At 55.1% G+C, this 25,242-nt stretch overlaps 2 protein-coding genes, 1 long non-coding RNA gene and 1 pseudogene across 4 annotated transcripts; all 4 read left to right on the forward strand.

The window, feature by feature from the left end:
- Nucleotides 1-2,341: 2,341 nt before the first annotated feature.
- Nucleotides 2,342-6,757, forward strand: LOC307177402 (neuroligin-2-like; the record flags this gene model as incomplete). The annotated part of the gene is given in 9 exon segments (XM_079904505.1): nt 2,342-2,468; nt 3,244-3,441; nt 3,615-3,800; nt 3,923-4,115; nt 4,481-5,077; nt 5,878-6,500; nt 6,503-6,538; nt 6,541-6,660; nt 6,663-6,757. Coding segments are annotated over 9 exon segments (2,175 nt in total).
- A 550-nt stretch (nt 6,758-7,307) lies between these two features.
- Nucleotides 7,308-11,778, forward strand: LOC307177403 (spermatid maturation protein 1-like; annotated as a pseudogene). The gene is made up of 2 exons: nt 7,308-7,329; nt 10,906-11,778. The product of its transcript is annotated as a spermatid maturation protein 1-like (transcript).
- Nucleotides 11,779-15,797: 4,019 nt separating this feature from the next.
- On the forward strand, nt 15,798-17,827 carry LOC307177832 (transmembrane protein 102-like). Its single transcript, XM_079905264.1, is given in 4 exon segments — nt 15,798-16,168; nt 16,270-16,713; nt 16,716-16,850; nt 16,853-17,827. Coding segments are annotated over 4 exon segments (1,527 nt in total). The 5' UTR covers nt 15,798-15,954; the 3' UTR covers nt 17,587-17,827.
- A 2,410-nt stretch (nt 17,828-20,237) lies between these two features.
- Nucleotides 20,238-21,969, forward strand: LOC307177990. Its single transcript, XR_013825119.1, has 3 exons — nt 20,238-20,672; nt 21,568-21,678; nt 21,883-21,969. It is a non-coding gene; the product is annotated as an uncharacterized lncRNA (long non-coding RNA).
- Nucleotides 21,970-25,242: the final 3,273 nt, after the last annotated feature.

Consider the following 25,242-nt stretch of genomic DNA (forward strand, 5'->3'; position numbering starts at 1 on the left):
TGTGGAACTGAAGCAACAAGAGGAAAAGCAAGAGCATCAGGTAAAAAAAAAAAATGTTTTTTTAAATCTCATTCCTCTCAGTTTATGTCTGAGAGCATGAAGAGCTTAGTAAAATCATAGCTCAGGAGCAACTTGTAAAGGAGAATGAGTGAGAAATTTGGGGAAATGTGGAGCAGATGTTCATATGGAGCTAGACTCTCAGAAAACTTTGTATCTATCATGGTTGTCATCAGCAACCAAGTAACATCAATGAGCCTTGGGAGTCATGAGAGTATAGTTCTGCTAGTTCAAAAGCAATTAGATTTGTTTGTGAGTCCCAGCAGGTGGAAGTTATAGGGAGACAAATTATAGCTGAAAATAAGGAAGCTATTTCGTTTCTTTTCTTTTTTTTTCTTTTTGCGGTACGCGGGCCTCTCACTGCTGTGGCCCCTCCCGTTGCGGAGCACAGGCTCCGGATGTGCAGGCCCAGCGGCCATGGCTCACGGGCCTAGCCGCCCTGCGGCATGTGGGATCTTCCCGGACCGGGGCATCCCCTGCATCGGCAGGCGGACTCTCAACCACTGCGCCACCCGGGAAGCCCGAGGCTATCTTTTTATTGGAGTGGATGATAGGAGTAAGAAAGTTCTGGGATGTGCTAAAGAAAAAAGGTTGAACGTGATTCTTTGAAAAAGAAAATAGAAAACACAATATACAAATTACCTTGTGTCCATTTTTGCCAGTCTCAATGCCAGATAGATTTCACAGTCAAACTCTTGGATGTGTTAGCTGGGGGAGAGCTATATGGCTATGCTTGTGTGATCAGAGTGAAGCCATTCTGTGGTGCACTTTTCTCAGAAGCTCCCTGTTCCTGGATGGTGAAGGACAAGGATATTTGCAAACTGACAACTCAGGAATGGGTAGACATGGTGATGGACACAGATCCAGGTAAGATGGAGAAAACTCCCTCCCTGTCCTTTCTACCTCTTTGGAACCTGTATATTAAACAGGTCTCCCATGTTTCCTATGACTTTGAACTTCTCATACACACTAAATTCTGTGTTTTTTGAATCTTCAAGTATCCTACTTTCCATACATGAGAAATTTTGTTGGGTGATGAGAAGCCCAAATGAAGTATCTTATAAAAGGCAATTTCCCACATCAGATGAAAAGAAAATTGTCTGGGGATGATTGCCTTACAGTGGTGTATTGGAACTGGCTCTTACTGGCTCAAGAGGCATTTGTTAACTTTTCAGGAATGTTTTGAGCCAGTTGTTAAACAGTCATTACTAAAAATTAACTTTTATAAAGTTACAGTTCAATAAATTGTATTTAAAACAAATTTGTTTATTTATTTACTTTTTTCTTCTTTGCGGTACGTGGGCCTCTCACTGTTGTGGCCTCTCCCGTTGTAAAGCACAGGCTCCAGACACGCAGGCTCAGTGGCCATGGCTCATGGGCCCAGCCTCTCCGCGGCATGTGGGATCTTCCTGGACCAGGGCACGAACCCGTGTCCCCTGCATCGGCAGGCGGACTCTCAGCCACTGCGCCACCAGGGAGGCCCAAGACATTTGGACTGTTTTTAAACTTGGGAAATATAACATTTGAAAAAACAATTTTAATTTGGAGCAAAATAACATTTGAAAAAAAACAAGTTTAAGTTGGCAAATGGATGCCACAATCGAAACAGCAGAAACCTGCTACAGTTTCCAAAACAAAGCCTGTCCGATGCAGAAAACGCACATTTGAAGCAAATTAAAGAATTTGGACGTTTTTGAAAACAGGGCCCAATATCTTGAAGTTTCACCACAAAATTTTGAAAAAGTGCAAAGAACTTTTTTCTTTTTTTCCAGAAGCGGATCTTTTTGGTTTCTTGTTTTTTTGGTTTTTTTTTCTTTTCTTGTTGAATCTGCCCCGAGAGCTTCTTGTTTTTTGGTTGTTGTTTTTTTCTTTCTTCTTTCTTGATCCTCTTTTTTGTTGTTGGTTTTGAATTCTTGTTGCCCCAGCCCCCCTTCCTGTTCCTCCCCTTTCTGACTCCCCGTCCCCCCTCGCTGGGAGTGGAGGTGCTGGGTGGGGAGGAGCGGGGAGGGGTGAGGACATTTAGGACAGGACCTCGGAGGGAAGGAGACCAGCCTGAACTGTTGGAAGGCCACTGGAGGTTCAGGAACAAAGGGAAGAACAGGATTGAGGGAGGACACAGAGAGGGCACTGCCCACCTAGGAGCTCCTGGTCAAAGTCAGGTGGAAGGAGGTGTCATAGAAGGTCCTAAGAGACAGGAGGCAGGAAGCTGTCTGTGAGGGGTTGGAGGGGAGTGTCTCAGTGACCTGTTGGTTGACCTTCTGCCAGGAGGGAAGTTCCTAGCGGCATGAGGGAGGTGGGCAAAGGCACTGGGGACCAGCTGTGGAGGCCCAGGCCTGGATCTTATTTGCCCGAGTGCCCAGGCTGGTCAGAGATTGCAGGTGTCAAGAAAGAGGAGGGCCTGGAGGCCAGGGGTGATGCCAGCACAGGCACTGTGGCTGCATCGTGGAGGAGCTGCAGGGGCAGGGACCCTGGCAAGACCTCTCAGACTCCCACCTTCTTCCGGAAGTAGTTACCCCTCAAGGGGCCTTCTACATATGGAAGTGATCATGGGATCCTTTGGGGACATGGCAAGAGAAGGGTCCAGAGCTCAGGACTTAGGCCAGTTTGGGGGGTCCGAGACTAGAGCTGGACCCTGGCTTCATTAGGCAGGCTCTTTCCCACCCTGCTGCCTCCGGCCACAGTAATTAAGCTGGGGGTTGCCATGGTAACTGGGGAGGAGACCAAGCCCCTAGGGACCCTAGGGCCTGGTACCCCCTCACCCACAGACCAGGCTACCATGTGGAGCTGAGGCCCACGGCCTGAGTCGAAGGAAACGCCTGGACCCTCCCAGGATCTCTAGCTCAGTGGCAGCCTTGGGAGCTCGCTCTTCCTAGAAGCAGGAAGGAGATTTGCTGTGTGTGTGTGGCGAGGGGTTCCTCTTGGTCCAGCAGATGCCCTGAGGAGGGCCAGCCCCCAGCCCTGCCTCTGCTAGGCTTCTTGGAAGGTCTGCCAGGCATGGGGAGAAGTGCTGTAGGGCACACCGGCAGGAGGTGGGGAGGGATCTTCTGCCAGGGTTAGCTGGAGAGGGAGGGAGGAGAATCTGGTCTTGCCCCCCAGGGATGGGAGTGACATGTCCCCTGAGCTCTGGGCTGGAATTCAGCAGGCCTGGGAGCTGGGCGGTGCTGCTTCTGGTCTGACTGTGTCCTTGTCCCCCACCTACCTACCCGCCAACCTACCCGCCCCCTCCCCACGCAGATATCTGGGACCCCGGGAAGAACCCGGTGATGCTGTTTCTGCATGGTGGGTCCTACATGGAAGGCACCGGGAACATGTTGGATGGCTCTGTCCTGGCCACCTACGGCAACGTCATTGTAGCCACACTCAACTACCGGCTTGGGGTGCCTGGTGAGGGTGGGCAGCCAACTCTAGGGCCTGGAGTCTGGGAGGAGGACCTGCTGGCAGGGTTCCTCTAAACCCAGCAGAAGCAGAATGGCTTCTGGGTTGGACTGAGCTGCCCAGAAAGAGGGAAAGCGTGCTGTGACACCCCCAGGAAGCCCCCTTTCTTCCTCTACCCCCAGGTTTTCTCAGCACTGGGGACCAGACTGCAAAAGGCAACTACGGGCTCGTGGACCAGATCCAGGCCCTGCGCTGGCTCAGTGAGAACATTGCCCACTTTGGTGGGGACCCCGAGCGCATCACCATCTTCGGATCTTGGGCAGGGGCCTCCTGTGTCAACATTCTGATCCTCTCCCACCATTCGGAAGGTACCAGCAACCTCCTCAGCCTGTCCCTCTTGTCCCCTTTCTCACACCCCCAACCCCAGCAGGTCCCCCTTCTCCTCCCTCGGGCTGATACAGCCCAGCCTAAAGCCTGCCTGTCCCACCAGGGCTGTTCCAGAAGGCCATCGCCCAGAGTGGCACTGCTATTTCTAGCTGGTCTGTCAACTATCAGCTGCTCAAGTACATGCGGCTGCTGGCGGCCAAGGTGGGCTGTGACCGGGAGGACAGCGCCGAGGCCGTGGAGCGTCTGCGCCGGAAGCCTTCTCGGGAGCTGGTGGACCAGGACGTACAGCCCGCCCGGTATGGGGGTGGGAGAGGGCCAGGTCCAGGCCTCCATTCTCCTTGCTGGTTCCAAGGAGGTTGAGGGTGAGAGGTGCCCGCAGGCCACAAGCATTCCATTTAGCCAGGAGATATGGACTTCAAGGCCCTCCCGGGGCCCTGCCTTCTCCCAGAAGCCTTCCCTAGGCGGAGGTGCCTAAACAGAGCCAGTGTGCACGAGGCTCCATGAAGTGCTTGAGGGAGGACTTCCCGAGAGGTCAAGTACCCTGAAGGGCTCAGAAGGTTTTAACTAGGGGAGAGGGGTCTTCTGAGCAGAGGACTCAGCAGGCTGTGAGCTGAGAGGAGGCCGGTGAACAGGTGATGCGACCTTGACCCCTTCTCCCCTGCTACGATATCGCCTTTGGGCCCGTGGTGGACGGTGACGTGGTCCCCGATGACCCTGAGATCCTCATGCAGCAGGGAGAATTCCTCAACTATGACATGCTCATCAGTGTCAACCAGGGAGAGGGCCTCAAGTTCGTGGAGGACTCGGCGGAGAGCGAGGACGGCGTGTCCGCCAGCACCTTCGACTTCACCATCTCCAACTTTGTGGACAACCTGTATGGCTACCCGGAGGGCAAGGATGTGCTGCGGCAGACCATCAAGTTTATGTACACGGACTGGGCCGACAGGGACAATGGCGAGATGTGGCGCAAGACCCTGCTGGCGCTCTTTACCGGCCACCAGTGGGTGGCACCGGCTGTGGCCACCGCCAAGTTGCACGCTGACTACCAGTCCCCTGTCTACTTTTACACCTTCTACCACCACTGCCAGGCTGAGGGCCGGCCCGAGTGGGCAGATGCAGCGCACGGGGATGAGCTACCATATGTCTTTGGTGTGCCCATGGTGGGTGCCACCGACCTCTTCCCCTGCAACTTCTCCAAGAATGATGTCATGCTCAGCGCCGTGGTCATGACCTACTGGACCAACTTCGCCAAGATCGGGTGAGGGCCAGAGGGGCTGGGTCGGGCATCCCTGCAGGTCAGGGCACACACCGCCTCCATCCTCAGCCCCTTCTCTCCCTCTCCTTCACACGGCCATCATTCCTCCATCAAGGCACTCTTGCCTTCTCGACTCAGACACCTGCCGGACAGCTCTTCTGTGTGTGTTGAAGACTCAGAAGAGTTGGACAGAGAGGTCCCTGTCTTTTCTGGGGGGCGGGCTCACTTGGTGCCTTCGGCTCCGTGTCTGTCTCTCCTTCCCTCCCTTGCCCACCCAGCTCTCTCCTTCTCCTCCCAGAGCTCGGCCCGCTGTCTGAGTGCTCCCATCTGTGTATCTGAGTGTGTGTGAGGGTTTGTGTCTGTCTGTCTATTGCTGTCTCTGCCTCTCTCTCTTGAAATCTATTGATATCTCTGCTTGCTTTGATCTGGTTACTCTGTACTCGCTGGTTTCCCCCTGGCTGTCTCTCATGTCCTTTTGTGTCTCTGTTTCCATATGTCTCTATCTCATTCATTCTCAGACTCTGCCTCTGTCACTGGTGGTCTGTCTCTGCCCTCTCTGCCCCTCTGCCCTCATCTCAGACTGTCTCTGGCAGTCTGGCTCCATCCCTATTTGTCTGTCTGTCCGTCCGTCTCTGGCAGTTTCTCTGTCTCTTCGTATCCGTCTCTGTCTCTCTTCCCGTCTCCCCAGCTCTCTGCATCTCTGTCCATCTCTCTCCCCATTCCTCCCATAGCACGCCCCCACCCCTGCCTTTCATGGGAGCCTCACCCTTACTCCTCCTTTCCCTGCCCCGCTGTGTCCACAGCGACCCCAACCAGCCGGTGCCACAGAACACCAAGTTCATTCACACCAAGCGCAACCGCTTCGAGGAGGTGGTGTGGAGCAAGTTCAACAGCAAGGAGAAGCAGTACCTGCACATCGGCTTGAAGCCGCGCGTGCGCGCCAACTACCGCGCCAACAAGGTGGCCTTCTGGCTGAAGCTCGTGCCGCACCTGCACAACCTGCACACGGAGCTCTTCACCACCACCACGCGCCTCCCTCCCTACGCCACGCGCTGGCCGCCGCGCCCGCCCCCTGGTGCCCCCGGCACTCGCCGTCCCCCGCCTCCGGCCACCCTGCCGCCCGAGCCCAAGCCCGAGCCGGGTCCCCGGGCCTACGACCGCTTCCCCGGGGACTCCCGAGACTACTCCACGGAGCTCAGCGTCACCGTGGCCGTGGGCGCCTCCCTCCTCTTCCTCAACATCCTTGCCTTCGCCGCCCTCTACTACAAGCGGGACCGGCGGCAGGAGCTGCGGTGCAGGCGACTCAGCCTACCCCCCCGCCCCGGCGGCTCGGGCACCGGTGTGCCCGGCGGGGGCAACCTGCTCCCTGCTGCCGGCCGTGAGCTGCCACCCGAGGAGGAGCCGGTGTCGCTGCAGCTGAAGCGGGGCGGGGCGTCGGGGCGGAACCTGCGGAGGCCCTGCGCCCGCCTGCCCGCCCGACTACACCCTGACCCTGCGCCGGGCGCCGGACGATTTGCCACTCTTGGCCCCCGGGGCCCTGACCCTGCTGCCCAGCGGCCTGGGGCCAGCCCCTCCCCCGCCGCCCCCTCCTTCCATCCCTTTGGGCCCTTCCCCCCGCCTCCCCCCACCTCTACCAGCTACAACAACACGCTCCCCCATCCCCACTCCACCACTCGGGTATAGGGGGCGGCTCGGGGAGGCCCCCTCCCCGGCCCTCCCGGCCAGCTCAGAAGGCAGGGAGGAGGACTTGGCGACAGGCTTTTGTCGTGTGGAGCTGTGACACATCGAGGAGCTTTAGGTGGACATGGGTTTCCTCGCCGGGATGTGTGCGCTTCTCCCGCGCGGAGTGGCCCGTTCTCTTCTCTGGACCCGGGCCTTTGAACAACTGGGGGGGTGTTTTTTCCCCTCCGTCGTCTGGACACCCGTCTTTGGTGTGTGGAGACGTGGAAGTATTTTCCCACGTGGAGTTGTGCTTTCTCACAAGGGGGTGAGAAACCATGTGTAGGGTGAGGTTTTTTTTTGCCGCCCTGGACACATGTTGGCTCCCCCAAAGAATTTCTGTGGGGATTTGTGCCCCCACCTCCTCCCTCCTCCCACCCCCTGGAGACCCTGGAAGTGGTGTGTTCACAAACAGCGACCCTTGGCCACCGGACGACGCAGGGTGGTGCCTGGGAAGTAGCGAGGAAATCACAGCCCCCCTGCCCTGCCCCCAGCCCTCCCGCCCCAGCGAAGCATGTGTATCCCCCGTGGCACAAGTGAGGTGAAGCATGGTCTCCCCCGGGCAGGCCTCGCCTTCCACAGATGACAGACACACATTCCCTGCCACGGGGAAGAGAGGAGATCTTGCATCCCTGTGGTGCCTGGGAACTTGTCTTCCCCTGGGTCCAGGATGCATTTCTGAGTGGAAACATGTTCTTGCATGTGGATGTACGTTTTCCCATGCAGACGACCCCTTTCTCTCCAGCACTTCCCTGCATCTTAGGGCCTCAGGCCCAGCACTTAACTTCTCACACAGCAGGTGTGAAAGGACTTCAAACTGACAGAAGCTGAGGGGGAGGGACAAACCCTGAGGAGATGAACAGAACCTAAGCTCTGCCCTTCCTTCCCCTAGAGTTCGGGGGGTGGGGTGGGGTGGGAGGCTGCGTGGCACCTGCCACCCACAGAGGCCGTGCATGTTTGACCAAAGCCCTCACCGCGGTCTGAGGGCAGCCCTTCTTCCCTCAGTCCTCAGACCGTCGCTCATCCGTGCCAAACTGCTGAGGTGGGTTTGAGGGGCGAAGACCCCCCAAAACTTGCCAAGGATTCCTCCGCCCTGGGCCAGGGCAGGTAGGATACAGGAGAGGGGGAGGTGGCAGCTAAAGGGGTCCCGCCTGCGTCCCTCTTCTCGCCATGTCTCATCCCTCCCTCTCTGTCCCTGTTTTCCCTCCCCTCTTCGCCGTCCCCCTCTGAAGACATCCCTTCCTGGTCTCAAGCCAGCTTCTCCCCTCAGCTGCCCACCCCCTCCTTTGACCTGCCCCCTCTCCCCTGGGCCCCCAGGGCTGAAGGAAAGGAGCAGGGGAGGGGGGAGGGGAGGAGAGCAGGGGAGAAAGTCTTCCCCGGACAGGTTGGGGGAGAGAACGGGGTCAGCTGTACTGAGGAACAGATGGAGGGGGCAGTGGGGGACAGCGCTTGGGCAGACACCAGCAGGAAGAATTTGATTTGAAAGGATGTGTGTAAGGTGACTGCCCAAAGAGAAACGGTTTGGGCCTCTGGGGAAAGGAACAATGTCGGGAAGGGTTTCAAGGGACACCAGCCGAGAAGGAGCCAATCCTCGTCTGCTGGCATTTTGTGGGTTCATCGGTGCCAAATTTGAATAGGGGGTGGAGTGCTGTCTTCCACTGACCCCCAAATTCCTGGTCTTGGCTCCCCAGAACTTTGCCTCCTGACTGTCCCTTCTGCCCCCACCTCCACCCATGGAAACTTAGTTCTTTTCCTACCCCTTCCCCTGCCTGGTCTAGCTCCTTTCCAAACAGCCCTGCCTTCTAAATGCTAGGGACCTGGGCCCTGAACCCTGTAGACAGATGCCCCCCAAACTGGGGCATGGGAGGGGGGCTGGGGGACCCCATGATTCAGCCACGGACTCCAATGCCCAGCCCCTGCCCCCAGAACAATTCCTTGACAATCCCCTGTCCCCACCCCAACCCTTCGCGGCTCTGTACACATTTTTAAACCTGGCAAAAGATGAAGAGAATATTGTAAATTGTCGGAGTCCAGCTCCAACGAGTCCAGGTAAACCTGAGGGATGGACGGCGTCGGCGAAGGGAACAAGACCTGACACCCTTTGTAGATGTCAGCACGTCAAGCACAAATTTATTTTTCAGAGCAGGTATTTATATATAGGCAGGTTTCATCATCATGTACAAAATCAAAACATCTCAACATGTTCTAACCTCAAAATATTTTTGTCAGTTTTCTGAAAATGTCCCCAGTTTCTAGATGTACTAACAAGATAATTCCCCAAGTTCTCATTAGTTGCAGGTTATTTTCTAATAGTTAAGCCAAGCTATTATGAAAGTCTTTAATACAGAAGTGCAATCTTCGTGTTCTTTCTGCATGGGCTAGTTTTTTTTTTTTAAACATCTTTATTGGGGTATAATTGCTTTACAATGGTGTGTTAGTTTCTGCTTTATAACAAAGTGAATCAGTTATACATATACATATGTTCCCATATCTCTTCCCTCTTGCGTCTCCCTCCCTCCCACCCCTCCAGGCGGTCACAAAGCACCGAGCTGATCTCCCTGTGCTATGCGGCTGCTTCCCACTAGCCATCTACCTTACGTTTGGTAGTGTATATATGTCCGCGCCTCTCTCTCGCTTTGTCACAGCTCACCCTTCCCTCTCCCCATATCCTCAAGTCCGTTCTCCAGCAGGTCTGTGTCTTTATTCCTCTCTTACCCCTAGGTTCTTCATGACACTTTTTTTCTTAAATGCATGGGCAAGTTTTTTGAATAGTGCCTTAAAAATATTTACAATATATCCTACAGTTCCTGTGTACCTGACTCCACTAGTAGCACTTACAATACCTCCTATGCTCCTGTTTTCACCTGGCAATTGTTGCCAGAGTATTAACCTTTCTTTATAGTGGACCCATATGAAAGCAAAATCATCAACAGCCCCTTCGTAGGGCCACTGTTGTTCAATTGGGGGTGTTTTCCATAGGAACATCCCTATATTTCCATTTGTGTATTGCGTTCGCAGTTTCCTGGGGCTGAAATAGGTACTTTCCATTTTGTAATAACAATAGTGGGGGGGGGGTAGTAATTTTTCTCATTTTCCTAACCCTGGGCGCAAATCCCCCTTGTGCTGTTTCCATAGATAAGCTTAACACAACCAAACAAATCAATAGAGATGTAGTCCACCGTCCTGGCACAGTGCTGCTTTGCAGTCCTGCCTTTGATTGCATCATGACTTTGTCACGGCGCAGGGACTCCAGGATGGAATATTGTAAATATAAAAGTTTAACTGTTGGTTTTGCCTGCTGTTATGTTGGGAGGTAGGGGTGGGGCTCTGAAGAGACAAACCCTGGAGAAGTGACTCTGCCAGTGAGGGAGGAGGAGGAGGTCCGAGCCCACAGCCCTTTCCAGTGAACAGCTCTGAGGTCAGAGAGAAAGGGGGAGTAGGTGCTGGGGTGAGGTGGTCATTGGTAATGGGGTTGTTCAGGGAGTTAAGATCAGGACCAGTGTTTGTGCAGAGGTCAGAGCCTGGTGTAGAGGACCAGGCAGGGGCTGATGGGGACAGACACCAAACAGGCCAGAGGGCCTATGGGCTGGTGCAAGTGGCTGGCTACAGGAGAGACATGCAAGGTGAAGGGTTTGGTCTCTGCTAAGCCCTGGCCCAGGCTGGAGGGTCAAACACAGGCCCAGGACTCTCCCTCTTGGCACATTGTGAGGGAGAGCCCCACATCGTTGTGACCCGCTTACCCCCAGGAGCCTCTGGGACAGGAAGGCGGCCGGTAGTACTGTGGGCACAGTAGGTTGGGGCCCTAGGGACCCCCATGGCCACGGCCACTCAGTCACTGTGTCCTCCCCCACCTAGCTCTGGCGCAGACTCCATGGCTTCTTACACCAAGCGTTTCCTGTTATTTGTGAGAAAGGTAAGTGGAGGATGGGGAGGTTGGGGAATAGGAAAGGCAGAAACCAGGTGTTCTAGCCCTGACCTTAAGTGGACCCCTTCCCCTCCCGCTCTCCCTGCTCAGACACCATAACTATGCAGCTTTTCTTCCTGCAACCTGCCTCTCCATTCCTGGAGGAGCCAGGCTCCCCACCAGCCTCTCACCTGTCCCCGATCCACAGAAGCTTCTAAGTTATGCTCACCTGGGAAGCAGACCCAGCCCCCGAAGCAGAGCGCCCCTGCAGTCTGCCTTCGGTGCACCATGGACCCTGTGAAAATGATTGTGTCCCCCCCACCCACTCGCCGCCATCGCCATCGCGACTCTTCAGCACGCCACGCCCACCGCCCCATAGCCTGGGCCCCTGACAACTGACAGCGATGACGAGAAGCCCCCACGTCAGCACACAACAATCTGCCCCCACAACTGGAATTGCCCCAAGGACTGGGAAGGCTTTCAGTCCACCCAGGGGTTCTGGACTCCCTGGGCCCAGGATGCTGTGGAGCCACCTACCCAGACCATCTGCTTCCAGCAAACTGTAGAGGGAAGGCCGCTCAAAAGAGAGGCAGTCAGAGCTGGGCCTACAGGCCTACGCGTACCCTGTGAACCCCCGCCCCACAGCCCTCAGGCCCTGAGCCACAAGAACGGTTGGGGGGTGCCCCAAGCAGAACAGGAGCAGTGCTCGCCAGCCCAGCCACCCATCCTGGGCCCAGCCCACGTCGCAGACATCCCTCGGCGCCACTCCTCAGGGCGCGTAGCCTATAATGCCAGAGACGTGAGGCGGCAGCTGCGGGAGCTGACCAGGGAGGTGGAGGCCCTGTCCCACTGTTACCCCCCGGTCTCTGGATCCAGCACGGCTGAGGGGACGGGAAAGGCCTAGGTATACCGTTCCCTGACAGAGAGGTGACTGGGAGAAGAATAAAAAGAAGAGAGGAGGTGGTTTGTGGTGGTTTGGGGGGTGCCAGGGCCCACACAGCCACAGGGAATTCCCGGGATGTCCAGTGATTAGGACTACACGCTTTCATTGCTGACGGCCCCAGTTCAATCCCTGGTCGGGGAACTAAGATCCTGCAAACCACACTGCATGGCCAAAAAGAAAAAAAAAGAGAGAAAGAAAGAGAAACAGCTAGCGGGCATTTTCCGTCAAGACTCCAAACACACAGCAGGTGCTCAATATAGACCCACTTAATGGAATCAGCTTAAAATGATCGATAACCTTAGTCAAATGAAAATGAACAGAGAAGCAGGGTGATTCATAAAAGGCCCATCTGCTCACATTCCAGGAACCCATCTGGTATGGAAGGTGAGGTCTATATTCCTCTATATCTGTTGAGATGTTCATTGTGCAAACAAAATGACTTGAGGTTCAACAGGTACCACTTTCACAGACCCCAGCAATGAACCCCAGCAATGATCCCAGGACTGCCTCCACAAGAACCCGGGCCTTGCTCAAGATCCAGGCCTCCACAAGCTTCCAGGCCTTACCCAAGACCCTTACCTCTGCAAGAATCCAAGCCTTTCCCACGACTCTGACTTTCAGAAGAATCCAGTCATTACCCAAGATTCTAGCACCCAGAAGAGCTTAGGTTCTACTCGAGATAGACGTTTCTTTAAACGCCCATATCTCACCCAGCCCTCTGGTCTCCACAAGAACACACCATTTCTCCAAACTTCTGACATTCAGAGGAGCTCAGGCTTTATGCAAGGTTCTGGAGTCTATAGGAATCTAGAAAGAAAGCAAGAGACTGTATTCTATAAAAGTCAAGAGCTCTCCCAAAAAACTGGCTTCCATAATAGCCCACACCCTTCTCAAGATTCTGGATATGACAAGAGTACAGGTAATGCCCAAGATGCAGGAGTCTCTAGGAGTCCAGACTTTACCCAAGATTCTGGGCCAGAGAAGCGTCCATACCTTGCCTAAGACTCTGGAGTCATCAAGAGCTCAGGCCTGTGCCAGGAATCTGAAGAGCCCAGGCCTTGTGCAAACCCCTCGCCTCCATAAGGGCTCAAGCCTTACCCGAGACTCAGGAGACTACAAGAATCCAGGTCTTACCCAAGATTCTGGAGTCTGCAGGAGCCAAGGCCTTACTCAAGATTCTGACCTCCGTAAGTATCCAGGCTTTACCCAAGCCACTGAAGTCAAAAGGAGATGTGGCCTTACCCAAGATGCTGGAAATTACAGGAGCTCAGAACATACCCATGACCCTAACTTCCACAAGTACTCGGGAATTAATCGCGATGCTGGCCCCCATAAGGGTCCAGCTCTTACTCAAGACTCTGGCTTATCCAAGAGATCAGGCCTCCATAACAACTCATGCCTTATCCCAAACCCTGGCCTCCACAAGAACCATCTGGAACTGACTCTGTCCAAGTTTTGGGCCCACATCAGACCCGAAAGTCATTTATATCTGAGGCAGTTCCTCGAAAGGAGGATGCTGGGCAGCACATACCATGGACTTCTGTCCCACCCAGTCAGAACCCCTGCTCTCCCAGGGCTCAGGTGGCCTACAATGACCTGCAAACCTTCTCAGAGGTACCTGTACTAATTGAGCTGCAATCATCCTCCCGGCGAGCAGGCAGCCAAGACTGGGTGTACTTCAGTTCCTCCAGCCTGCCAGAACTATCGCCAGATGTCTACGCCTCCCAAAACCAGCTGGAAGCCCTACTGTCCTGGGTCAGGCACCCGGCTAGGACATGTGGTCTTTGACGCCCGCCAGAGACAGTTCAGAGCAGGCAGGGACAAGTGCGAAGCTCTGTCTCCCAGGCGCCTTCACCGAGAGACATCCAACAACTCACCAGAGACCATCAAGGAGTGGGGATATCAGTGTGCTCAGAGCAACTTAGAAAAAGAGGGACAGATATGCATGAGGAGTAAAGAGACAAGAGAAGTGTTCTGTGGGTGGTTGAGGACATCCACCCCAGCCCAATTCCACAGGACCTGATGAGGACCTAAAGTATCCCCGCTTTCCCTCCATCGCTGTCTAGCTGAATCCGTTATCCCCAAGGCCCTAGAGCTGCACTGTCAATTACAGTAGCCACTAGCCAAATGCCTGTTGGAATGTAAATTAGTTAAAATTAAGGAAAATTAATTCTGTTAAAAATTAAGTTAAAACGTTAAAAATTCTCTTCCTCAGGGAACGGACTTTCCCTGGCATCCAATTCTGTTCCCTGGTGGACCAGTTGTTGGGACTTGGCGCTTTGCCTGCTGTGGCTGGGGTTCAATCCCTGGTCGGGGAACTCAGACCCCGCAAGCTTCATGGCTTGGCCAAAAAAAAAAAAAAAAAAAAAAAATTCTGTTCCTCAGTGGCACGACCTTCTAAGGGCTCAGTAGGCACATGGAGCTAGTGGCTACTGCACTGGACGGCACAGATTTAGAACATTTGCATCACCATGGAAAATGCTATTGGAGAGCAGTGCTTTAGAGTTTAGAGCAATTTTCCTTTCCCTGTCACCCACCCCCAGCATCTTAAAGCTCCCCCAGAGCCCAGAGAACTTAGCTATTTTTAGCGTGGCTCAGAAGCCACCCTCTAGGGAGGAGGTAAGATGTGGGGCTGGACACCCAGTGCCTGATTTCCCCAGACTGTGAGAAAGAGCCCAGGCTTCAGCTTTCCTCATCTGGTCTCTTGGGTCACGACCAGATGTACGGAAACTTGCCTCCCCCGTTCTGGGCTGTGTTTGGGGCTCTTGGTTACTGAGGGAGAAGACCTCTCTTTGTCAGTGACTAGGAAACCTTGTGTTCTAGGCTCCCCAAATTGAGCGCTGGATATTGAGGGTCCCCTCCTTCATAGGCCTCTAGATATTTCGAGGTGTCTCCACTTAATTTTCTTGCCCATGGACTTAGGCCTAGTTCACTGTGGAGACAGACCCCTGGGAAAAAGGCATGTAAGAATTTCTGGTCCAGTGTGCATTGGTCTAATCTGTGCGCGTGTCTCTGGTGTCCTATCTCTCTGTCCTATTATTCTGACTCCTAGGTTCATCCTGGACTTAAGCTGTGTCCATGATAGCACTGGTCGCTGAAAGCCATTTCCTTCCACTGATAATTTTTCATTGCCCTGCCCTAGCCCAGCTGGAGTTTCCTCTGGACTTGATTTTCAGTCCTGATAACTCTTCTGTATACACACATAAACTGCGAGATTCCAAAGTGTTTTTCCTGACACCACTTGTGTGTCTGAGGTGGGCAACACTAATATGTCCCTTCCCTGAGTCAGATGTCCATCCCTGGGTCACTACATGCACACTATCGGTGTGTTCTTGTCTAACGTTACCACCACCGATTCCAAGGAGATACGTCCCAGCTGGAGAGCCCATTTCCAACAGCTCTCTGGCTGCGCTCTGAACTTGGACAAGTCATGTGCAACCTTTCTAGGCTTGCAGGCCCATCTCTATAATGAAGTTATAATTGCATGCAAGAACCCTTCTAGATTTAAATGACCAGGGCTCCTCTACTCCCAAGTGAGATGTAGAGTCCCCTATTTCTCTGCATTCCCTAGTGTATGTCCCTCATTATTGTTTGCTATTCAGATCCATCCTATTAGGCCTGTGTTCTAACCCCAAGGAGTGTTTGTGCGCTTCACCTGGCCTTGTAAAGACACAGAATAGTTTATCATAAAGACACAGAATAGTTTATCATAAAGACACAGAATAGCTTACCTCCATAGAAACTACAACTTCCATCAGGCACTACTTCAACGGAACAGGAAAGGATGTGGGGGCGTGGCCCCAACGCCCTGGTAGCTTTGAAGACAAACTACAACTCCCAGGATTGCCGCGAGATCTCTGCAGAGCGAAAGGAGTGACTGAACTCTGACTGGAGGCCGGGCTGGTCCGGCACCACCCCGACAGTCTCCAGAAAGGGGCGTGGTTATAATTTAAGGGCGTGGCCTTACAGGCAGCAGGAAGAAGTTACCTGTTGAATCTTCCTATCCATTCTCTTCCCAGCCTTTGTAGCTAACCCTAAGAGGGAAGCTGCAAACCACTAGCCTCTTCTGAAAAAGAGATAAGGGGACGTAGACAAGGGGCAGCGAAGGAGGCTATTGCATACCTTAGGAGGGGCCAAATAGCTACTTTCTACCTGCTGAATCAGGTGAACCGTTCCATGGGGGCGGGGACCAGCATATGAGAAAAGGGCAAGGACGGAGGAGGTATTTATTTGTTCTCTTTCAAGACTAAATTTAGGGCCCTTCGTCTGCAGACCCATTGGCGGACCGTGTCTAGCCCCCAACGACAGAGCCATATGGCTTCCACGGTCTGGGGGAGTGCTCCCTGGTGGGGCCCACCACCCCCAGCCCCAGCCCGGCCGCTCACGGACATCGACTTCTGCTCTGGGGCGCAGCTGCAAGAATTAACCCTGCTGATCCAGGAGCTGGGTGTGCAGGCGAGCTGGAGTGAAGGTCCCAAGCCAGGACCAGATCTCCTCCAGGCCAAGGACTTTGTTTTCTCTTTGCTTTGTAAGTAACCCTCCCAGCCTTCGGGAACTTACAGCTCTCAGCTCCGCCTCACCCCGCCCCGGCTCTGGATCACGACATTACGATCCCTTCTCTTTCCTTAGGTCTCGTTCACCGCCGGGACCCTCGCTTTCCTCCTCAGGCAGAGCTCCTGCTGCTTCGTTGCGGGATTCGCGAGGGCTCCCTGGATCTGGGGCCTGTGCCTCTAGGTCCTTACGCTCGGGGACCTCACTACGACGCCGGCTTCACACTCCTGGTGCCCGTGCTTTCGCTAGATGACACTGGGCAGGAGCTGCAACCGGACGTGGGATCGTGTTACACATGGCTCTTCCTCCCAGAGCAGGTACGCGGCACCTCGGTCCGGGAGGCATGGCAGGATTGCCTAGGACCCCCACTCCCAGGAGGACGTGATTCGATCCACCCAGCCCAAAGCAAAGAAACTCCCAAGGATCCGCAAATCTCCGTGGACCAGCTACACGTCACTGTGCCTGAGGCACACGATTCTTTGGAAAACTCACCTAGTAATGTTTCAGTGCCAGAATTGCCTCACCAAACGTAACCGATGTTGGCTTTCCCTCACCACCGAAAAAAACGGATGGTGACGTCACCAAAGCAACCGACGTTAGCCCAGTGCCACAGCCGTTGGAGGCTCCGGAGGCATGGCCCACATTGTGCCCCGCCCAGGTGGTGCCTGGTTCTCTGTTTCGCTGGCTGCGGTCGTTGAGTCCCCGTTTCCGGTTCCGGGTGCCCCGCGCTTGGTCCACGCAGCCCGCCACGCGGGGGTCACCACCATCCTCCTGGCTACGCCCGGGCTCCCGCGCCGCCTCCTGCTTTTCGACTTGATCCCCGTGGTGTCCGTGGCCGGCTGGCCCCAGGGGCCTCGGAGCCACTCGTGGGCCGGCCCGCTGGCCTCGGAGTCGTCTTCCTTCTACCTGGTGCCCGGCGGCGGCGGCGGCACAGAGCGGCCGGACGCCTCCGGCTGGCAGCTCTGCTTCGCCGGCCAAGAGCTGGCGCTCAAGACGCGCATATCCGTTCCCCTGCTGCAAGCGCACGCGGCGGCTCAGGCGCTGCTGCGCCCTCTGGTGGCCAGGACTAGGGTCGCGGCGCCCTACCTCCTGCGGACGTTGCTCTACTGGGCGTGTGAGCGGCTGCCCGCGCCCTCTCTGGCGCGACCCGAGAATGCGGGCGCCTGCTGCCTCGGGCTGCTGGATGAGCTGGGCCGGGTGCTCGAGGCCGGGACGCTGCCCCACTATTTTCTGAGTGGCCAAAAGCTCCGTGCGGGGGACGGCGCCGCTTCGCTGCTTGGGGCGTTGGCCATGCTTCGCAGGGACCCTGCCAGCGCCCTGCGCGCCGCTGTGGAAGAGGCCAAGGCTGCACGCAAGGGGGGCGGCTTAGCCGGCGTGGGAGGCGGGGCCCATTAAAGACGCTGTTCCTACTAACCTGGAATGTGCTTCTGCTGGCCAGCGGGATGTGGAGGGGGCTGCTCTCCCCTCACCTGGGAGACAGGCTGAGCCCTTTGGGCCTGAAGAGTCCGTTCTAGAAGGCCTCCTCGCCGGTTCCTCCGCTTCCTCCCACCCTCCTCCCGCCCCATCCCTGGCACAGGTCGTTCCATTCTGGCCTCTCCACTTTCCAAATCTGTGGCCAGCACCCCTCCCACTCCGGTGCAGCCCCTGGCATCCACCTCCCGCCAGTTGTTATGGTCTTTTCGCTTAGGGGTCAATAGGGATGGGGGTAATATATTTGCTGAAAAAACGTGTAAAGGAGAAAGGTATGGACACCAGGGACTGACCAATTTGTCTCACACAAAAGCAGAGACATTAAGGAGGCCGGATTTCACCCCAGGCTAGACCTCACCACCACCGCTATCTCTTCAGTTATTCCCCCCACCTTCCTCATCCAGTTCTGTCCTCCATCCCGGGCAATAGGGTCCCTTTCTCCATTCTCGGGGCATCCGCCATTCCACCTATCTAAGCCCAACCTCTCCCCCCATCCAGAGTTCCATTCAGTGAAGTCGCCTCCTTGTCCCTCCTCCTCTGAACCCGGAGACATGCGAGACATGCGGCCTTGCCTCGGCTCCGCCTGTCTCTAAGACCGTCGCCACTCCCTGCCTCCAAGGAACCCCGGGGATCCGCCCGCCCAGCTTCACCTCCCCCTCTTTCCCGGCGTCTCCGCCTCCTGCCCCGCCCCCGGGCCGGCTCTCGGGGGAGGGGAAGCCGCTGTCGCGCCGCCGCCTCAGCTTCCCACAGCCGCTACCGCTGCCGCCGCTGCCGCCGCTCCGCTTGGTCCAGCCGCCAGGCCCAGTGCTCACTTCGCCAGACCAGGGCTCTCTGCGGAGACACTCTCACTCTTTCCTGGGGTCCGGGACGTCTAGCTGGGCGTGGGGGGAAGCTCCGCTTGTGGGGTACAGGGAGGGAGGAGCCTGGAACCGGAGCCAGCGCCAGCCGTCCCCGGATCGACAAGAGAGGACAGGTTGAGGGGCGTCGGGGAAGGAAGAGGGGCGCTATAGGCAGTCCCGGGGAGGACAAGGAAGCCCTGTCGCAGAAAGCTCTGATGCGCTCTGACTTATAGCGCGTCTGTTCACATTTGGGGACCCGTGACAACGTGGGTGCACTCCTCTCTCGGGGGGCTGGTTGGATTGGAGGGCGTGGGATCTAAACAGCACCAGCTGTCCCCGAGGAAATTAGGGGCTGCCAGAAAAAGAGAAAAAGCCAAAAACCTATGCTCCTTATTCCGAGGTGACACAGGGCCCTCCAGACAACCATCTGGTGTAACCACTAGGAAGGGCGGATTTGGAGGTGATTTCAAAAGGAGTGGATGGTAACAAGGTGAGGAAAGGGGCTCAGCAGCTGGAATGCTGTGCCACTAGAAATGGGGGTGACTTGGTAAAAAGCGGTATCGTCCAGAGACAGGGTCTGGGAACCTCTTCTTGCTGATTGGCGACAGTCTGGATATTTCAAGGCATACTTTTTTGGGGATTTCAGTGAAAAAAAGTGGGGGATTCTTCAATTAGAGGGTGGCAAAAGAAAAGACCCCAAGGTTGGGTTCTTCCTAGACACTGGCAGCACCCCAGCAGGGGTGGGGTGAGCTAATATCCCCAAAGCTAAGGACCCACACCCTTAAAATTACAAGAGTGGCTTTGGCAGGAGTGCAGGGCCCGGAAATAGGGTGGAAAGGTGCCTGGGGATATTGGAACCACATCCTGGAAAATTTGAGGGTCTTGGCTTTGGGATAGTGTTAGTGGGGGACAGGGACACTGGAGATCAGAGAAGGGGGAGTTTTCTGCGGGGGGCAAAGGTCGAGGGTGGGGTCAACTGAGAGGTACATAGGCTGCTGGGTCTGGCGAAGCTAGCACGAGGCCCAAGGGTGGGAGCTGGTGCCTGGGGTGGGGGTCGTCTAGGGCTTATCCTCAGGTCCCGTGGGTGAGGCGGCGAGTCGGACCGGAGAGTCAACAGCATGTCCTGGTGAGCTAGCGGGCTTCTCTGGGGGGGCCCAGCGCGCTCCGGGAGCCTGCCGGTTTTGGGGTGTCTCCTCCCGGGGTGCCATGGCGGCACTGGCCAGCAGCCTGATCCGGCAGAAGCGGGAGGTCCACGGGCCCGGGGGCAGCCGGCCCGTGTCGGTGCAGCGGCGCGTGTGTCCCCGCGGCACCAAGTCCCTTTGCCAGAAGCAGCTCCTCATCCTGCTGTCCAAGGTGCGACTGTGCGGGGGGGCGGCCCGCGCGACCGGACCGCTGCCCGGGTGAGTGGCTGGGGCGGGGTCTCCGGGCCGGCGGTCTCTCTGCCTGGGAAGGTGAGGCCAGGGACTCGGAAGAGCGGGGCCCGACTGACAGGGACTTCCCGAAAGTGAAAGGGGGTGGGCCTGGACCACAAACCCTCGGCCAGACGATGCCTCAGTTTCCCTTGTCTCGCGCCCATAACCCCGAGTCTCCTCGCTTTCGAGGGCAGGGGGAAGGCTTGAGGGGCTAAGCCTGGTGCCCCGAAGCCTGGAAGCTCCCGCTCGCCCCCCCCCCCAACACAGGAGTCCCCACCCCCACCATCCTCTGACTACGTGCCCTCTCTTCTCAATGAGAGATTCTTTCAATGCCGAGCGGAGGGGCCTGGGGGTTCCGGAAGCCTGGGTCACCCCGAGGTTTTCTGCGGCTCCGGAAGCCCCGCCCCCGCCCCGGTTCCCCCGCTCCTCCGAGCCTTGGCTCCGTTCCTCCTCGCCGAGCTTGCCTGGCTCGGTACCAATCTCCCCAGGTCTCCCCCGGGTGTCCTTGCAGCTACCTCGCGAGTCCGGCCCTCTGTGCGCCCTTCTCCCGTGACGTGCACTTCAAGAAGGAAGCTGGGCACTCCCCCACGACCGCCTACACGGCTCAGAAATCGGGCCCCACGGGCTCAGGAGACCCTCTGCCGCGAGGAACTCAGACACACTACACGGCTGGATACCCGCACGGAGACTGGCGGTCGTACCACCTACGAGGGGGTACCGGGAACTCGGCCGCAAGCGCCAGGCAAAGAGAGTTGTGAAGGTTAGCCTGTGGTCCCCGTCCCGGTGCGACAGGCGGGAAGTCCCTCTGGCCTCGCTCCCGTCCGCTCGCAGCTCCCTTAGGGGGAGACCCCCCACCACCCCGCTGCCGTCCTCCTCCCCCCGCCGCCGGCCCTCCGCAGTGGTAGGTCAGCAGCCCACTCTTTGAGTGGGACCCAGCCCCCACGTGAGTCAGCCAGCCTCACCAGCTCCCTGGCCCCCTCCCCCATTTCCTTGGTTTGGTACCGAATATCCTCCATCCCAGGCGGGTTACCTGGCTGAAGGGGAGAGCCTGAGCCTAAGGGAGGGCTGGGCCCCCGCGAGCCAGCAGACTGACAGACAGACAGACAGACAGACAGATGGGTCAGTGTCAGACAGGCTGGCGCTGGGCCAAGGCGAGGCCCGCGCGAAGCGAGCGGCAGCTGCAGCAGCAGGTGCTGAGTCAGCGTCAGGCCCAGTCCCACCCCCACCCCTGAGGGGGCGCCCCTACCCTGGGGTCACCTTAATGCCCCCATATTCGCAAACACACTGCCCCTTCAGCAGCTCTGCCTGTCTCCCTTTGTCCTCTGCGTTTCCATATATCTCTCCCCTTCCTCTTCCTTCTTCTCCCCTCCCCCCATTCTGGTTGAGCTGTAGAGTAGGAATTAAACCTTTAAATAAATTTCAATCAATTAAACTGAAAGCTGGTTAGAGGAGGCAGAAGGGACCCACACCCCAGCTTCCTCTGGAGTCAAAGAGAGGTGGGAGAGAGCTTGCTTAGAGGGTCAGGAAGCTGGGGCCCTGGGACCCTCTTCCTTCCTTCCATCCTCCTTTCTTTTCTCTCCTCTGATCCCGCCAAGTGTAGCAATGTTTCTGGGAACAGAGATGTCATGTTCCAAGATGAATGTCTCTCTCTCCAGAGCCTCAGCTCAAAGGCATCGTCACCAAACTGTTCTGCCGCCAGCGTTTCTACCTCCAGGCGAATCCTGATGGGAGCATCCAGGGCACCCCAGAGGACACCAGCTCTTTCAGTGAGAGGGGAAGCCAGCTGCTGGGTGGGAAGGGGGAGCACAGGCACAGGAGATGACAGTCCTATTGTGGCTTCAGGTTCTGTTGTTTTCAGTCTGGCTCTTTGACCCCGCAAAGGAAGAAGTAGAACTAGGACCATAATTGTGGGGGGGCTCAGATGGGAATTGGAGGCTTGGGGTACTGATACCCCTTCTCTCCACCCCCAGCCCACTTCAACCTGATCCTTGTGGGGCTCTGTGTAGTCACCATCCAGAGTGCCAAGCTGGGTCACTACGTGGCCATGAACGCTGAGGGGCTGCTCTACAGCTCGGTGAGACAAGGGGGCAGAGTGGCCTGGAGTCAGGGGACTCCCCTAGCTACAGCCTTCCCAGCTACAGATATTTTGCAACTCAGGGATTCCTCTCCCTCCAGCTCTTGCCGACACCCTGTCCTCACTGCCCGCTCCCAAGCACCTCCTGTAGCCTCCCTCCAATCCCTTCTCCTCCAATAGCCTCCTAAATACCCCCAGGCTCTTTGAATGTCCAACTCTTTCAACCTTTTAGGACCCCTGTGTCTTCTCCAACCTCCTCTAGACCTCATTATTACTCACTTCCCCAGAGTCATTCAGGATGCTGGGGAAGGATTCAGGAACTCCTCCAAGCAGAAATTCCCTCCAGGTGCCCTGGATGGTGAGAGGTTGGGAGTAGAGCAGAGAGAAGTTATCTTCTTATCCCAGGCCCCCAGAAGTCTAGTCCCCGGCCCTCGGGGGGCCACCAGACTCTTCCTCATCCTCCCTTTCTCCCAGTTCCTGTGTGGACTCAGAAGTTGGCTCTGCCAGTCTCAAACATATGGATTATATCCTGCCTTGTTCTTCCCAGGGCTCCCTTCTGTTCAGTGATGTGTCTTTTTGTCTTTCTGTCTGTGTGTGCCTTTCTGGGTCTTTGTCTCCTCAGCCACATTTCACAGCTGAGTGACGCTTTAAGGAGTGCGTCTTTGAGAATTACTATGTCCTGTACGCCTCTGCTCTCTATCACCAGCGTCGTTCTGGCCGGGCCTGGTACCTGGGCCTGGACAAGGAGGGCCGAGTCATGAAGGGAAATCGAGTCAAGAAGACCAAGGCAGCCGCCCACTTTGTGCCCAAGCTCCTGGAGGGTGAGTATGGACCCCCAGGGAAGAGGTGGACCACATGGGACGGTATTGACCTTGACATGGACATTTAGTGACACACAGCTAAGGGGCTGTAAGTGTTTTAAGAGGACACATGCTATGACAGATCAAGCCAGGAAGGCTTTGGCCTTTGGAGGTTTGGGAAGCTCTCCTTCTGTGGGTTCCCAGAGGAGCAGTGTAGGGGAAGGGAGCCCTTCCGAATGATCACATGTGACAGTTTTTCCAAATGGTTAACTATTACATTACATAGCTTGCTGGTTTTCCAGCCCCCTATAGTAGTTATTTCCCTGCCTGCCACTCAGCCCCAAAGCCAAAACCACACATTTTATTCTTTGGGTAGCACAGCACCCCACTGCTAGGTACTAGTTTCCATATTGGTCAGCTTTCACTACCATAACAACCCCCCCACCTCATCCCCCAAATCGGTGGCTTCTAACAAGAAACATTCCTTTTTGCTCTCAAGTCTGCAGGTCAGTTGCATCTCTGTTCCAACCTGTGGGTCAGGTCCTTGCCCCATGTCTTCCCACTCCTGGGCTCAGGCTAAAGGAACAGCTCTTGTTTAGGATATGTCATTCTCCTGGCAGAGGATCCAGGAAAAAGAAACTTGCAATGCTTTTAAAGCTTCTGCTAAGCTATGACACATGTCCTATCTGCTCACATTCTGTTGGCTCAAGGAGGTTACATGGCCAAGCACAAAGCCAGTGATGTAGGGCAATACATTCTGAATCATTTTAAACAAGAATAGAGTCTCTCACAGATATCAAGGAGCTCTTGATACATTCTTATATAATCCTTTGTTAGGATGTGGATTGCCATATAGTCTACGATTTGTAGCTTATTTTCTTTTTTCTTTCTTTCTTTCTTTATTTGGCTGCGCCGGTCTTAGTTGCAGCATGCAGGATCTAGTTCCCTGACCAGGGATCGAACCCAGGCCCCCTGCACTGGGAGCGTGGAGTCTTAACCACTGAACCACCAGGGAAGTACCTGTAGCTTATTTTCAAGTTGTCTTTTTAAGAAAGAAAACTCTTAATTGTAATACAGAAAATGTATCATTCTTTTCTTTTAGAGTCAACATTTTTGTATCTTGTTTAAGAAATCTTTCCCTTCTCCAAAGTTCAAAAGATATTTCTATTAAGGTTTTCTATTAAAATTTTCAGGGGCGTATTTTTTTTTAAGAAGATGTTGGGGGTAGGAGTTTATTAATTAATTAATTAATTTTGGCTGTGTTGGGTCTTCGTTTCTGTGTGAGGGCTTTCTCTAGTTGTGGCAAGCGGGGCCACTCTTCACCGCAGTGCACGGGCCTCTCACTGTCGCGGCCTCTCTTGTTGCGGAGCACAGGCTCCAGACGCGCAGGCTCAGTGGTTGTGGCTCACGGGCCTAGTTGCTCCGCGGCACGTGGGATCCTCCCAGACCAGGGATCGAACCCGTGTCCCCTGCATTAGCAGGCTGACTCTCAACCACTGTGCCACCAGGGAAGCCCCAGGGGCGTATTTTTAACATTTAACCATCTGCAGTTGATTTTTGCATATGGTGTAGGATCCAATTTAATCTTCTCTTCCATATGGACTGCCATTTTTCCAGGCCTAATTTTTGAATTGATGTGACGTACAAGCCATATCACATACCATAGCATCCTACATACGTGGTTCTGTTTATGGACTTTCTTTTTATTGGTCACCTACTTTATCACTGCATTGACCGTAATGAGCCATGGTATCTGGTTAAGAAAGGCTCCCCTCTCTTTTTTTTGTTGTTTTTTTGTGTTTCAACCAGAAGTGTTCTGGCTATTTTCACCCTTTTACTCTTTTATGTCAAGTTTGGAGCCATTTCAATCAAGTCCCAGGAAAATCTCTGTTGGGTACCAGTCTGTGCTCTTTACACGGCCAGCTCATTGAACCCTCACCACTACCTGATGAAGGTCAGTGTTATTTTCCTCATACTACAGCTGAGATGCACAGAGATGGACTGCTGGCACACAGCTGCAAAGCAGTAGCTCTTCTGCATGTTCCCAGCACCCAGCTCACCCAGGCAGCTCAGTGGATACACTGATAAGCCTGAGACCACAAAGCCTGGGTCATCTGCGGAGTCACTAACAGTGCATGCTGTCACTTTGCTGAGGATCCCTGGTGACAGCAGAAACCATGCATGTTTCTAAGTTGACCATCTAATTCAGTTCATTCTCATTGACTGAAAAACAAAACAAAAAACAAACAGGAAACTGACCCCTGGAGATAGTTCATATTGAAAAAGAAGGCAGGCTGGCAGTGGGTCTCCATAATAGAGGGGAAGATGTGTGTGTGTGTGTGTGTGTGTGTGTGTGTGTGTGTGTATGTGTGTGCGTGCGTGTGTGTTGGTATTCACATCAGAGCAAATGACTAGTATCTGGATTGTTTCATCAATTCCATATTTCAGTTCTTGAA

The sequence above is a fragment of the Stenella coeruleoalba genome, assembly GCF_951394435.1.
Source record: "Stenella coeruleoalba genome assembly, chromosome: 19".
Classification (NCBI taxonomy): domain Eukaryota; kingdom Metazoa; phylum Chordata; class Mammalia; order Artiodactyla; family Delphinidae; genus Stenella; species Stenella coeruleoalba.